The sequence below is a fragment of the Oncorhynchus tshawytscha genome, linkage group LG16 (genome assembly GCF_018296145.1).
Source record: "Oncorhynchus tshawytscha isolate Ot180627B linkage group LG16, Otsh_v2.0, whole genome shotgun sequence".
NCBI lineage: Eukaryota > Metazoa > Chordata > Actinopteri > Salmoniformes > Salmonidae > Oncorhynchus > Oncorhynchus tshawytscha.
In genome coordinates, this window is record NC_056444.1 from 42,583,262 (window position 1) to 42,598,411 (window position 15,150).

Below are 15,150 nucleotides of genomic sequence, written 5' to 3' on the forward strand. Positions count from 1 at the left end.
CCTGTCCTGTCATGCTCTTGACTCCCAGTGCAAAGTATTTTCCAGTCTATCACTTAACCAACATAGGTGATGGGAACTTCCTGGGCTAAACTCAATGAGGTCTCCCTAAGCTTGGATCTCAGCCTGCGTACGGATGATTCTACAGGGGGTTCCTTGGGGGTCAGGGAGACTTATTTCTCAGTGGTTGTGGTGGTTTCTGGTCCAGTATTTTGTAGTATGTACTGCTATCAGTCTTTTTTTCCAGTCTCTGTGGGTTGTGTTTTATCAATCAGTCTTCCTCAATGAAAGGCCGCCAAGTATTCCTCCACTGCTCCCAATGTAATTTGGCCGTGGAGTTCTACATTTAACGTGCTGTTCTTAACTGCAATAGCTCCACCAGTTCGATTAATAATTTGCTGTTCTTTAAGCAAGCTTGCCTTGTCTTGAGGCCTCGTGATCTAAATTCAGTAGAACTACTGTAGAGACTAATAGGCTTCTCTGATACTGATGTGCTTCTCACGAACTCAGGAGGACACTGGAATGTGCATCATTTCTGGCATACGGTTACTGAGCTTAACAGTGTGTGTATAGACCTCAGTGTACGGTATGTGTGCAACCTTGTTCTCCACACTTCTCCCGATGTGTGCACTTGTCATGCACACTCCCTGTGATGATGCAAGTGCACACGTAGGGAGAAGTGTTGTGGAGAACTGAGAAGCAAGGTATGTGTTTGAGTGTTGAATTCACACCAAAAATGGGCTACTGTATGTGTGCTTAGTCCAGTGGGAGAGACCTGTGTAGTGGGCTGGGCTGTGCTGTGATTTTTCTCTGCCGCGTTGGTGACTGTGGTTCGGCTAAGTGTCTTGTAATGGTTCCTTGCCTGTGAACAGCTGCTCCCTGCGCTTTGCCTGTGAGATGGAACAACCCCCGGAACTGATGGACTAACACAAGCCTCCATTTAACCTCCCCCAATCCTAACGTCATCCTGACCAGACTGCAGTGGCTGTGGCCAAGTGGAACCTACCTTCTGCACCCTTTCTGCCACTGTGACCGCCTGGGAGAAAGACCCACACCTACACACTGCCAGTCCCCTAGCCCGACTTGGTGACGGTGTTCCTGGGATAATAGGTGGCCACATCCCCTAGCCGTCATCCACTCACACACACTCTCTGTGTCCTTCTCTTGCAGTCTCCTGACTTGGTCGATGACATTCAGTTCATTGACGATGGCTCCAGTAACCCAGGTGAGTGTCAGTGGGTCAGGGTCAACAAAACCTCTTGACAACCACATTAAGTAGGGTCCAGCATCTATGTTGGTAAAATAGGGTGCTTTAAGTAGAATTGGCCCTAGGGTTGCAACATTTCTGGTAACTTTACCAACATTTCCAGAAATCCTGGTTGGAGGATTCCTAGATGTTCTGCTTATTCCCTACCCATAATAATGTACAATATGTTACCCTGATCACTTTTATCCCTTTGATTCAGGTGACTTCCTGGGATAAGCAACTCCTATTGGTAGGATTCACATACTGCCGGTTTCTGTGCATTTGCGTACGTGTGTGTTCCTCTGAACTTTGGCCCGAGTGTGTGTGAACTGCTGTGTACCCCTGTTAGTCAAGTGTGGTAAACCATAGCGTAGTCGGACCATATGTTCATAGTGCTCTCGCTCTCTCTCGCTCTCTCTCGCTCTCTCTCGCTCTCTCTCGCTCTCTCTCGCTCTCTCTCGCTCTCTCTCGCTCTCTCTCGCTCTCTCAATTCAATTCAAGGGCTTTATTGGCATGGTAAACATGTGTTAACATTGCCAAAGCAAGTGAGGTAGATAATATATAAAGTGAATATATAAAGTGAAATAAACAATAAAAATTAACAGTAAACATCACACATACAGAAGTTTCAAAACAATAAAGACATTACCAAAGTCATATATATATATATATATATATATATATATATATATATATATACATATATATATATATATATATATATATATATATATATTTACACAGTGTTTTAACAATGTACAAATGGTAAAGGGCACAAGGACACATACTCTCTCTCACTCGCTCTCTCTCGCTCTCTCTCACTCGCTCTCTCTCTCGCTCTCTCTCGCTCTCTCTCGCTCTCTCTCGCTCTCTCTCGCTCTCTCTCGCTCTCTCTCGCTCTCTCTCGCTCTCTCCCGCTCTCTCCCGCTCTCTCCCGCTCTCTCCCGCTCTCAGCTTTTTAGAGTAGTCGGGCATGGTTTGGCCTGATATGTCTGTAACCTTTGTAACCGTGTCTACCGTTATGGAGGCTAAAACCATATCAGGGATGTTTTTCCAACATTGGGAGTGGGTTTGCTTTTACCATTGATAGCTTTGCCTGCTAACCATTCCTCGCGTGTCAACCAGCTACATTAGCTAACATTACCGTCAAACTTTCTATAGTGCTGTACATTAATATTTGGTGTGTTAAACAAACTGACACTACTGCAGATCCAGATCCTGCATGAACTCAAATTGACTACACCAAAGACTTAAAAGGGGAGGTTCGGGTTATTTTACAACTTAATGTTAGATGGTTCCTCACCCTGAATAGTCTATGGGCCAGGAGTTACTGTAATCCATGGTTCAGGTCGATAAACAGTCACTACAAACTTAAGCAGACTTTAGCCACGATAGCTACTTTCAGAGTAAGCATCCAAGTACTTCTAATAAATTTAATTTAATTCAATCATTTTGATATTGTAAATAAAATCACATTTTATTTGTCACATTTAAAAAATATAAAAAATATTCACTTTTATTTATCCAGGTAGGCCAGTTGAGAACAAGTTCTCATTTACAACTACGACCTGGCCAAGATGAAGCAAAGCAGTGCGACAAAAAAACAACAGAGTTACACATAGGATAAACAAAAGTACAGTCAATAACACAATAGAAAAATCTATATACAGTGTGTGCAGATGGAGTAAGGCGGTAAGGCAATAAATAGGCCATAGTAGCGAAGTAATTACAATTTAGCAAATTAACACTGAAGTGATAGATGTGCAAGTAGAAATACTGGTGTGCAAAAAAGTAAATAAAAACAATATGGTGATGAGGTAGGTAGTTGGGTAAGCTATTTACAGATGGGCTATGTACAGCTGCAGCGATCGGTATGCGGCTCAGATGGCTGATGCTTCAAGTGGGGGAGAGATGCGCCGAACACAACAGGTGTAGAACTTACAGTGAAATGCTTACTTACAAGCTCTTAACCAACAATGCAGTTCTAGAAATAGAGTTAAGAAAATATTTTTTTTAAGTAACAATAAAATAACAATAATGAGGCTATATACAGGGGGTACCAGTACTGAGTCAATGTGCGGGGGTACAGGTTAGTTGAAGTAATTTGTACATATGGGTTTATAGGGGTAAAGTTACTATGCCTAGATAATAAACAGGTCAGTGTAAATAGTCTAGATGCCATTTGATTAATTGTTCAGCAGTCTTATGGCTTGGGGGTAGAAGCTGTTAAGGAGCCTTTTGGACCTAGACTTGGTGCTCCGGTACAGCTTGCCGTACAGTAGCTTAAAGAACAGTCTATAACAAACTATCAATGGTGTGTTTGGACCATGATAGTTTGCTGGTGATGTGGACACCAAGGAACTAAACTCTCGACCTGCTCCACTACACCCCCTGTGAATGGTGTGTATGTCTATTGTTGTGACTTAGATGAAGATCAGAAAATTTTATGACCAATTTATGCAGAAATCCAGGTAATTCCAAAGGGTTCACATACTTTTCCTTGCCACTGTAGTTATTACAGACTCTGTCTGGGAGAGGGGAGAGGTTGAAAATGTAAATGAAGACACTTGCCAGTTGGTCTGCACATGCTCTGAGTAGTACACATCCTGGTAATCCGTCTGGCCCCGCAGCCTTGTGAATGTTGACCTGTTTAAAGGTCTTGCTCACATCGGCTACAGAGAGCGTGATCATACAGTCGTCTGGAACAGCTGGTGCTCTCATACATTCTTCAGTGTTGCTTGCCTCGAAGCAAGCATAAAAGGCATTTAGCTCATCTGGTAGGCTTGCGTCCCTGGGCAGCTCGCGGCTGGGTTTCCCTTTGTAGTCCGTAATAGTTTGTTAGGATAGTCTTGAACGGAGATCTAATATAACTAAGAGATCTAGTATAACTAATTTCATTTTTTAATGCCCAGAGGACCCCCCTACCGACGAACAATGAACTGAAAACTCATAATTCTACAAGCCTCTCGTTCACATGTCCTTCACCATAGGGGGCTTTATGGAGCTGAGATTTGTAAACGTGTGTTTTAAACAATGTACATTTGCTGATTGCTTGGCATACAAATAAGATTATTTTTTGATACAATTGAAACGAGGTCTAGTTGTGGCTGGAACCGGACTAGATTGACTCTTGGGCTGGAAAGCGTTGCGTGACTGCCCGCGAGGGTGATGAGCATTGGGGGAGACTTAGGGGTCACTATGAGTCACTGAAGGGGGAACCTAGATTTAAAGGTTTAGTCATTCACCAGGGTGTCATGTTAATATTGGTTTCTCTGTGCCCGCCAGTGCATGCTGCGGATCCCGGGACTGAGGTGCCCACTGCCACCTCAGCACTGGAGATGGCCCTCTACAGCAACACGCGCCAGCTGAGGCAGGGCTGCCGCAGCCTGGAGACCGCCGTGCCCACATAACACATCACACACATCTACCACAAGAGACTCGGGAGACATACATACACAGAGGAGGCACCAGGTCACTACACACACACTCACAGGTTTGGGAGATGCGTCCCATGTAACCACTGCAGAGACCATGATGCTGATAGTCAACACACACACACACAATGTCATATCTTGCCTTTACAGTCTGACGATGTGTTGGCCTGAACATGAGGCCCAACGTTCCTGAGGCCAGGGAGGAGGAGGGCTGGTGAGGGGAGCTAGCATTACGCTTCAGAAATACCATTCTCTTTTTTATTTGTGTTCTTTTTCTTCAGTTTACGTTTTAGTAGCTGAATTATATTAACAGGTGACTTATGTTTTTACTTTTGACCCTCTGATTTTTGCTGTTTTAAATGAAAAATGTGTTATGGAAGAGAAAGGAAAAAATATGAATTGTGTAGATGTAATACTAATTTTTCAGATGCTATTTTTGAGGTTTTCAATGAATATATTGTTAAATGTCAGGGTTTTTAGCGGACTTCGGGGGGCGTGTATATATTGGGAACATACTGCTACCTTCACTGCCACATTTTAAACACTACATACATATCTCAACTGCACTACCACACTACTTAGAAAACAACATGTTTATTTTTAAATAATTTATTTTGCTTGTATTTTATTACTCGATTCTAAAGCCTCTCCTGTAATACATTGTTACCCCCTGTACTTTCGAGTGCAACAGAACAATGCATATCATTTTATTTATCATAATGACATCAATGCATATCATGATATCATTTTAATTCAAATGTACATCTTATGAGGCAAGCACATGTTTAATCCATATCACCAAGATATTTTCTTTTACAATGAATACATTTGTTTTCACTCTGATGCACAGGCCTTAACCAGGTTCTGACTGGTACATTTACAAGGAATATGCTGTCACAGACTTGTAGGATACTGATCCCAGTACAGTTGTTTGATCTCGGTGGATCAGAGTAAAGGATCTCTAGCTTTCCTGGACCAGGTTTATCAAATTCTGTCCCATTCCTATTCTCGAGAATGTAACTACACTGGAGAGACCAGCAGAGACACCCACACACACATGGACAGATAAGCCACTAGTCTTTATTCAAAATGGCTGTAAATTTAGGAACATAATCTCAGCTTCATTTACATATACGGTACTTTCCCTGCCCTTTTGGTGGAAATCAATGTGAATCTCACTCCTATCTGGATGGTTTTCCAGATTTTACCGGTGAAGGTAGCAGGTGTTTGCTTCTTTTTTTATCTGCCTTTGATTAATTTAAATCTGACACCCACTGAAAATCCTTTATTGTTGTGTGAATAATGTACAAAATACTGAATGGAAAGCTAAATGTACGGTTGAAATTGAGCCAGTCTACTAAGCCACGACCAAGCAAGTGTCTGGACTGGGGAGCTCTCTCCCTACCTCTCTCTCTCTGCATGTACAATATATTGGCTTTATTGGGAGAACCTATAGAGGCAGAAGACATTTTGTTAATCCCTTTTGAAATGGATCTCATTCGACCATCATTCTCGATCTCTTTCCTCTGCTTTACCTGCTGCTGTCATGGATGTTATCTGATGACAGCTTTGTTTTTGGAGAGTCATGGTAGAAGCACTCGTGTTTAATTTAATGTACTAATCATATCTTTCTGCGTTGCTTTCGCTGACTGAAATTCAGTTAGGATGATAACATTTGCGATTGGTTGATTTTTTAAAAAGAAATTTACTTACTGTAGTGGGTAAAACTTTCCAGACAAAATGGGATTCACAACATTTTTTTATGCCAAACAACTGTTGGAACTTCCTTTTGGTTACACTCTTCTCTTGAATTATTTTGGGGGACTATTTTTCCCAAATGAGTCAGAGGGAAAGGGTAGAAGTGCTGGGGTCAAGGCTCATCCAAAACTGTAACTAGTGAATTTGTACAACCAAAGAGGTCTATTTTGTGGTTCACGAATAAAAAAAGTTTACTTTTCATTTAACAAGCTGATTCATTGCATTGTGTCTTTGTATTCTATAATCTAAACTCAGCAAAAAAAGAAACGACCTCTCACTGTCAACTGTTTATTTTCAGCAAACTTAACATGTATAAATATTTGTATGAACATAAGATTCAATAACAGAGACATAAACTGAACAAGTTCCACAGACATGTGACTAACAGAAATGGAATAATGTGTCCCTGAACAAAGGGGGGTCAACCTCAAAAGTAACAGTCAGTATCTGGTTTGGCCACAATATGCATTAAGGACTGCAGTGCATCTCCTCCTCGTGGACTGCACCAGATTTGCCAGTTCTTGCTGTGAGATGTTACCTCACTCCCCCACCAAGGCACCTGCAAGTTCCCGGACATTTCTGGGGGGAATGGCCCTAGCACTCACCCTCCGATCCAACAGGTCCCAGATGTGCTCAATGGGATTTAGATCTTGGCTCTTCGCTGGCCATGGCAAAACACTGACATTCCTGTCTTGCAGGAAATCACGCACAGAACAAGCAGTATGGCTGGTGGCATTGTCATGCTGGAGGGTCATGTCAGGATGAGCCTGCAGGAAGGGTACCACATGAGAGAGGAGGATGTCTTCCCTGTAACTCACAGCGTTGAGATTGCCTGCAATGACAACAAGCTCAGTCCGATGATGCTGTGACACACCGCCCCAGACCATGACGGATCCTCCACCTCCAAATCGATCCTGCTCCAGAGTACAGGCCTCGGTGTAACGCTCATTCCATCGATGATAAATGCGAATCTGACCATCACCCCTGGTGAGACAAAACCGCGACTTGTCAGTGAAGAGCACTTTTTGCCAATCCTGTCTGGTCCAGCGACAGTGGGTTTGTGCCCATAGGTGACATTGCTACAGATGATGTCTGGTGAGGACCTGCCTTACAACAGGCTTACAAGCCCTCAGTCCAGCCTCTCTCAGCCTATTGCAGACAGTCTGAGCACTGATTGAGGGATTGTGCATTCCTGGTTTAACTCTGGCAGTTTTTGCCATCCTGTACCTGTCTCGAAGGTGTGATGTTCGGGTTTGTACCGATCCTGTGCAGGTGTTACACGTGGTCTGGCACTGCGAGGACAATCAGCTGTCCGTCCTGTCTCCCTGTAGCGCTGTCTTAGGCGTCTCACAGCACGGGCATTGCAATTTATTGCCCTGACCACATCTGCAGTCCTCATGCCTCCTTGCAGCATGCCTAAGGCACGTTCACGCAGATGAGCAAGGACCTTGGGCATCTTTCTTTTGATGTTTTTCAGAGTCAGTAGAAAGGCCTCTTTAGTGTCTTACGTTTTCATAACTGTGACCTTAATTGCCTACCGTCTGTAAGCTGTTAGTGTCTTAATGACCATTCCACAGGTGTGTGTTCATATTTTTTTTATGGTTCATTGAACAAGCATGGGAAACAGTGTTTAAACCCTTTACAATGACGATCTGTGAAGTTATTTGTATTTTTTCAAATTATCTTTGAAAGACAGGGTCCTGAAAAAGGGACTTTTCTTTTTTTGCTGAGTTTAGATGAATGTACAGTTGTGGCCAAAAGTTTTGAATGACACAAATATAAATTTTCACAAAGTCTGCTTTAGATATTAAGTACAAGCATTTCATAAGTGTCAAAGGCTTTTATTAACAATTGCATGAAGTTGATGCAAAGAGTCTATTTGCAGTGTTGACCCTTCTTTTTCAAGACCTCTGCAATCCGCCCTGGCATGCTGTCAATTAACTTCTAGGCCACATCCTGACTGATGGCAGCCCATTCTTGCATAATCAATGCTTGGAGTTTGTCAGAATTTGTAGGGTTTTGTTTATCCACCCGCCTCTTGAGGATTGACCACAAGTTCTCAATGGGATTAAGGCCTGGGGAGTTTCCTGGCCATGGACCAAAAATATCAATGTTTTGTTCCCCGAGCCACTTAGTTATCACTTTTGCCTTATGGCAAGGGGGTTCATCATGCTGGAAAAGGCATTGTTTGTCACCAAACTGTTCCTGGATGGTTGGGAGAAGTTGCTCTCTGAGGATGTGTTGGTACCATTCTTTATTCATGGCTGTGTTCTTGGGCAAAATTGTGAGTGAGCCCACTCCCTTGCCTGAGAAGCAACCCCACACATGAATGGTCTCAGGATGCTTTACTGTTGGCATGACACAGGACTGGTGGTAGCGCTCACCTTGTCTTCTCCGGACAAGCTTTTTTCCGGATGCCCCAAACAATCGGAAAGGGGATTCATCAGAGAAAATGATTTTATCCCCACCCTCAGCAGGCCAATCTCTGTACCTTTTGCAGAATATCAGTCTGTCCCTGATGTTTTTCCTGGAGAGAAGTGGCTTCTTTGCTGCCCTTCTTGACACCAGGCCATCCTCCAAAAGTCTTCGCCTCACTGTGCGTGCAGATGCACGCCATTCTTGAGCAACCTCTGTACTGGTGGTGCCCAGATCCCTCAGCTTAATCAACTTTAGGAGACGGTCTTGGCGCTTGCTGGACTTTCATGGGAGCCCTGAAGCCTTCTTCACAACAATTGAACTGCTCTCCTTGAAGTTCTTGATGATCCGATAAATGGTTGATTTAGGTGCAATCTTACTGGCAGAAATATCCTTGCCTGTGAAGCCCTTTTTGTGCAAAGCAATGATGATGGCACAGATTTCCTTAGGTAACCGTGATTGACAGAGGAAGAACAAAGATTCCAAGCACCACCCTACTTTTAAAGCTTCCAGTCTGTTATTTGAACTCAATCAGCATGACAGAATGATCTCCAGCCTTGTCCTCGTCAACACTCACACCTGTGTTAACGAGATAATCACTGACATTATGTCAGCTGGTCCTTTTGTGGCAGGGCTGAAATGCAGTGGAAATGTTTTTGGGGATTCAGTTTTTTGCATGGCAAAGAGGGACTTCATCTGATCACTCTTCATAACATTCTGGAGTATATGCAAATTGCCATAATAGAAACTGAGGCAGCATACTTTGTGAAAATTAATATTCATGTCATTCTCAAAACTTTTGGCCACGACTGTATTCTGTCCAAACTGATGAGGAATACACACAAAAAGCTCCTTGGAACCCATTCCTTCTTGTTCTCTGGAGGTTTCCTCCTTCATTCTTGTTATGAGGCTAGCACAAATGAGATTGTTTGAATGGTTAGAATCCAGTTGTGGTTAATGTCTTCTTAGCTAAATGATTAGTGGGCAACAGTGACAGGTTAGAGTCAAATGGGGGAAAACCTTGTGGTAGGTAGGTTTGAGGGTGGTGCAGTGTGTAAAAGGTGGGCTGCGATGTGACAGATCTCTGGTTTGAGTCCCCAGCTCTCTCAAACTGTTTTCTTATTTAGTAAACTAGCTTAAACACTCACCAGTAGAAATCCACTTTTTCGAGCTGAAAGACAATGGCCAGAGCTTACCCATGATGCACAACGATTACATTACAGCCTTGTTCTACATTACAGCCTTATTCTAAAATGAATTAAATGGGGAGTTTTTTCTCATCAGTCTACACACAATACCCCATAATGACAAAGCAGAAACAGGTTTTTATAAATTGTTGCAAATTTATTACAAATTTAAAAAACTTTAACCTTATTTAAATAAGTATTCGGATCCTTTGCAATGAGACTCGAAACTGAGCTCCGGTGCATCCTGTTTCCACTGATCATCCTTGAGATGTTTCTACAACTTGATTGTAGTCCACCTGTGATAAATTCAATTGATTGGACATGCTTTGGAAAGGCACACACCTGTCTATATAAGGTCCCACAGACAGTGCATGTCAGAGCAAAAACCAAACCATGAGGTCGAAGGAATTGTCTGTAGAGCGCCGAGACAGGATTGTGTCGAGACACAGATCTAGGGTAGGGTACCAAAAAATCTCTGCAGTATTGAAGGTCCCCAAGAATACAGTTGCCTTCATCATTCTTAAAAGGAGGAAGTCAGGAAGCACCAAGACTCTTCCTAGAGCTGGCCCGACCAAACTGAGCAATCGGGCAAGAGGGCCTTGGTCAGGGATGTGACCAAGAACCCGATGGTCACTGACAGAGCTCCAGAGTTACTGTGGAGATGGGAGAACCTTCCAGAAGGACAACCATCTCTGCAGCACCCCACCAATCAGGCCTTTGTGGTAGAGTGGCCAGAATGAAGCCACTCATCAATTAAAGACATGACAGCCTGCTTGGAGTTTGCCAAAATGCACCTAAAGACTCTCAGACCATGAGAAACAAGATTCTCTGGTCTGATGAAACCAACATTGGACTCTTTGGCTTGAATGCCAAGCGTCACATCTGGAGGAAACCTGGCACCATCCCTAAGGTGAAGCATGGGGGTGGCAGCATTCATCTGTGGGGGATGTTCTTCAGGGACTGGGAGAGACAAGTCAGGATTGAGGGAAAGATGTCTTGGCTGTGTGCTTAGGTTTGCTGTCCTGTTGGAAGGTGAACCTTTGCCCCAGTCTGAAAACCTGAGTGCTTTGGAGCATGTTTTCATCAAGGATCTCTCTGTACTTTGCTCCGTTCAACGCAGGAGTGGCTTCGGCACAAGTCTCTGAATGTCCTTGAGTGAACATCTGTGGAGAGACCTGAAAATAGCTGTGCCGCAATGCTAGCCATCCAACCTGACAGAGCTTGAGAGGATCTGCAGAGAAGAACGGGAGAAACTCTCCAAATACAGGTGTGCCAAGCTTGTTGTGTCATACCCAAGAAGACTCGACTGTAATCGCTGCCAAAAGGTGGTTAACGTACTTAGTAAAGGGTCTGAATACTTTCCTAAGACATTGTACATAGACATGGAACACTGGTCACCTTAATGTTTACATACTGTTTTTACCCATTTCATATGTATATACTGTATTCTAGTCAAGTCCATCCTATTCAACTATTGCTGTACATATACTATTCTATCAACAGTCTTCAGATATACTACATTCTATACACATCCTGTCCATAATGTCTATACATCCCATCACACATATACATACAGTACATTTATATTTGTATGTATTGTGAATATTACTTCACTGTTGGAGCTAGGAACACAAGCATTTCGCTACACCTGCAATATCATCTGCTAAACGTGTATGAGACCAATAAAATGTGATTTGATTTTAGATGAGCTTGACATTGTTAAGATTGAGTGGACAAGTGACAGTGACAGCATAGAATTCAAATGAAGAGTTTGACAGGTGTTGGAGAAAGTACAAAATCTCCAGAAATTAGCAGCCCAGTGCCACCCCCAGAAGCTCTCAGACTGAGAGAAAGTATAGTCAGATGAAGAGAGAGCAGGTGGAGTAGCAGTATTCTCTGGGGTGATCCATATCTCCATCAGGGCCAAAAAGTCAAGGGCCTGAAGGGCAGCATAGGCTGATATGAACTTGGTGTTCTTGACTGCAGATTGGCAATTCCAAATGCTGCCAGAGACCAGGAATTTCACATGGGTTGTGCAATCAGGGTACACTAAATTAGAAGGGTTGCAACCAAGGTGTGGGGAGCATCTGTAAAGCAAGTGAGAGAGTGGTGTGTCGTTTTCCTCACTTTCCTTCCTTGAATAACTCCACAGAACATCATGTCAGAACCGTCTTTGTTTCTGCTACGGTCTTAGTTTTGCAACGTGACAGCCGCTGAGAAAACAGGGAGACTGAAGTACTAACACTAATTGCCTTTGAGAGCTGTAATCACAGCAGGTAGCCTTGTGGTTAGAGCGTTGGGCCAGTAACCAAAAGGTTGCTGTATTGAATCCCCGAGCTGACATGGTAAAAATCTGTCATTCTGCCCTTGAACAAGGCAGTTAACCCACTGTTCCCCGGTAGGCCGTCATTGTAAATAAGCATTTGTTCTTAATGGACTTTTTTTTAAAGCATGCCTCCCGGTACTAATTGCTGATTGCCTAGGAGAGGAGAAACCACTCCCCTTCCAATACAGCCACTGATTACCAAAACAACAGTCACAAATTGCCCTGTCCCTTAATCCTCGTTGATGTGTCAACAATCATCTGCAAATTGTCAGCAGTTCACACACCAAGTAGGTTACTGGGAAGACAGGCAGCACTTAAAGTAGATGGCCCTAACTAGGAAAAAGACAGTACTAGACAACAACAGATTAAGACAAAAATGATACTTCTCACTCCTGGAGATTTCAGTAGTCCTCTAGCTATAGAATGAAGCTGCCACGTTAATTATCCTAACTTGCTACGTTAATTCTCATAATCTCCTACATTAATTATCCTAACCTGCCTAACCAGCTTAGATCAAATGCTACAAGGAAGCAGGAAGAAGCCACGCAAAACGGTCTTGAGTGGTAACTGATCTACCCAATTATCTGTTGTTTCCATACACCCACTTATTTCACAATGGACACTCCGACACACTCCACGTATGCAGTTACCCATACTTGCCTTAATGGACAGAATATTGTCTAGAAACTTCCTCAATGGACAGAAAAGGGGCACACCACCCAATGCCCATGAGCCAAAGCTTGAATATTGCAAAAATGTGTTAACATGAAACAAAGGACTGTGGTTTAATACTCAATTACACAAATGTACTTCAGTAGTGTATCTTTACGTATTCTTTATCTACATTTCCGTTTTTAGCTGGTATGTTCTTATAGATTTCTAAATGGTGTAATATTTCTTACAAAATACTCACCTTTTGCCAAATATGAACACATAAGGCAAATCGATAAAAGGTTGTCCTTTATCTCCATTTATAAAGCCCTTTCATTGCTTTTTGTTTCTGGTGTCACTAGAACATTTAGTTAGTCTGACCTTTGCCTTCTTGGGCTTCTGTCTTTGCTCAGGTGAATCGTTTTCCATGACCTGTGGAGCGGTATGTTTTTAATGTTTAAGCCCTCTGCAATTAGGCATCTATTTTTTTATAGTTACAGATCATGTAAAGCCCTGAACCCACAAAGCTGTTAAGCACATGGTGTTCACACTGATGTTACCTGCCTCTGGAATCAATAGGACACACTATAGCTCAGCATTCAACACCATAGTACCCTCCAAGCTCATCATTAAGCTCGGGGCCCTGGGTTTGAACCCCGCCCTGTGCAACTGGGTCCTGGACTTCCTGATGGGTCGCCCCCAGGTGGTGAAGGTAGGAAACAATGCTTCCACTTTGCTGATCATCAACACAGGGGCCCCACAAGGATGCGTGCTCAGCCACCTCCGGTACTCTCTGTTCACCCATGACTGCGTGGCCACGCACGCCTCCAACTCAATCAGTTTGCAGATGACACAATAGTAGTAGGCCTGGTTACCAACAATGATTAGACAGCCAACAGGGAGTAGGTGAGGGCCCTGGGAGTGTGGTGCCAGGAAAATAACTTCTCACTCAATGTCGAAAAAACAAAGGGGCTGATCATGGACTTCAGGAAACAGCCAAGGGAGCATGCCCCTATCCACATCGACGGGACCACAGTAAAGCAGGTGGAAAGCTTCAAGTTCCTCAGCATACACATTTAAAAATATATATATTTAACATTTATTTAACCAGTTAGGCTAGTTGAGAACCAAGTTCTCATTTACAACTGCGACCTGGCCAAGGTAAAGCAAAGCAGTGCAACACAAACAACAACACAGAGTTACACATGGAATAAACAAACATACAGTCAATAATAGAATAGAAAAAGTCTATACACGGTGTGTGCAAATGAGGTAGGATAGCGGAGGTAAGGCAATAAATAGGCCATAGTGGCGAAATACTTTCAATATAGCAATTAAACACTGGAGTGATAGATGTGCAGATGAGTGTACAAGTAGAGATACTGGGGTGCAAAGATGCAAAATGAATAAAATAGATAACAGTATGGGAATGAGGTAGTTGGATGGGCTAATTACAGATTGGCTATGTACAGGTGCAGTGACGATCTGAAATGGTCCACCCACACAGACATTGTGGTGAAGAAGACGCAACAGCACCTCTTCAACCCCAGGAGGCTGAAGAAATTTGTCTTGGCACCTAAACCCCTCACAAACCTTTACAGATGCAGAATTGAGAGCATCCTGTCAGGCTGTATCACCGCCTGGTATGGCAACTGCACCGCAGGGCTCTCAAGAGGGTGGTGCGGTCTGCCCAATGCATCACCTGGAGAAAACTACCTGGCTTCCAGGACACCTAAAGCACCCGATGTCACAGGAAGGCCTAAAAGATCATCAAGGACAGCAACCACCCGAGCCACTGCATGTTCACCCCACTATCATCCAGAAGGCGAGGTAAGTACAGATGCATCAAAGCTGGTACCAAGAGACTGAAAAACAGCTTATATCCCAAGGCCATCAGACTATTAAATAGCCATCACTAGGCAGATTCCACCCAGTTACGTAAACCTGCACCTTAGAGGCTGCTGCCCTATATACATAGACATGAAATCACTGGCCACTTTCATAATGGAACACTAGTCACTTTAATAATGTTTACATATTTTTGCTTTTCTCCATTGCATGTGTATATTGTATTCTATTCTACTGTATTTAGTCTATGCCACTCCTACATTGCTCATCCTAATATTTGTATATTCC

At 43.2% G+C, this 15,150-nt stretch overlaps 1 protein-coding gene across 1 annotated transcript in view; it reads left to right on the plus strand.

The window, feature by feature from the left end:
- The window catches only part of LOC112215694 (protein scribble homolog), a 138,708-nt gene extending 132,059 nt beyond the window's left edge, over positions 1 to 6,649 (plus strand). The window contains exons 40-41 of the mRNA XM_042299178.1: positions 1,168 to 1,222; positions 4,529 to 6,649. Of these exons, the coding sequence (XP_042155112.1) occupies positions 1,168 to 1,222; positions 4,529 to 4,653 (180 nt within the window). The 3' untranslated portion in view covers positions 4,654 to 6,649. The remainder of the gene's footprint in view (positions 1 to 1,167; positions 1,223 to 4,528) is intronic.
- The last annotated feature ends 8,501 nt before the right edge of the window (positions 6,650 to 15,150 follow it).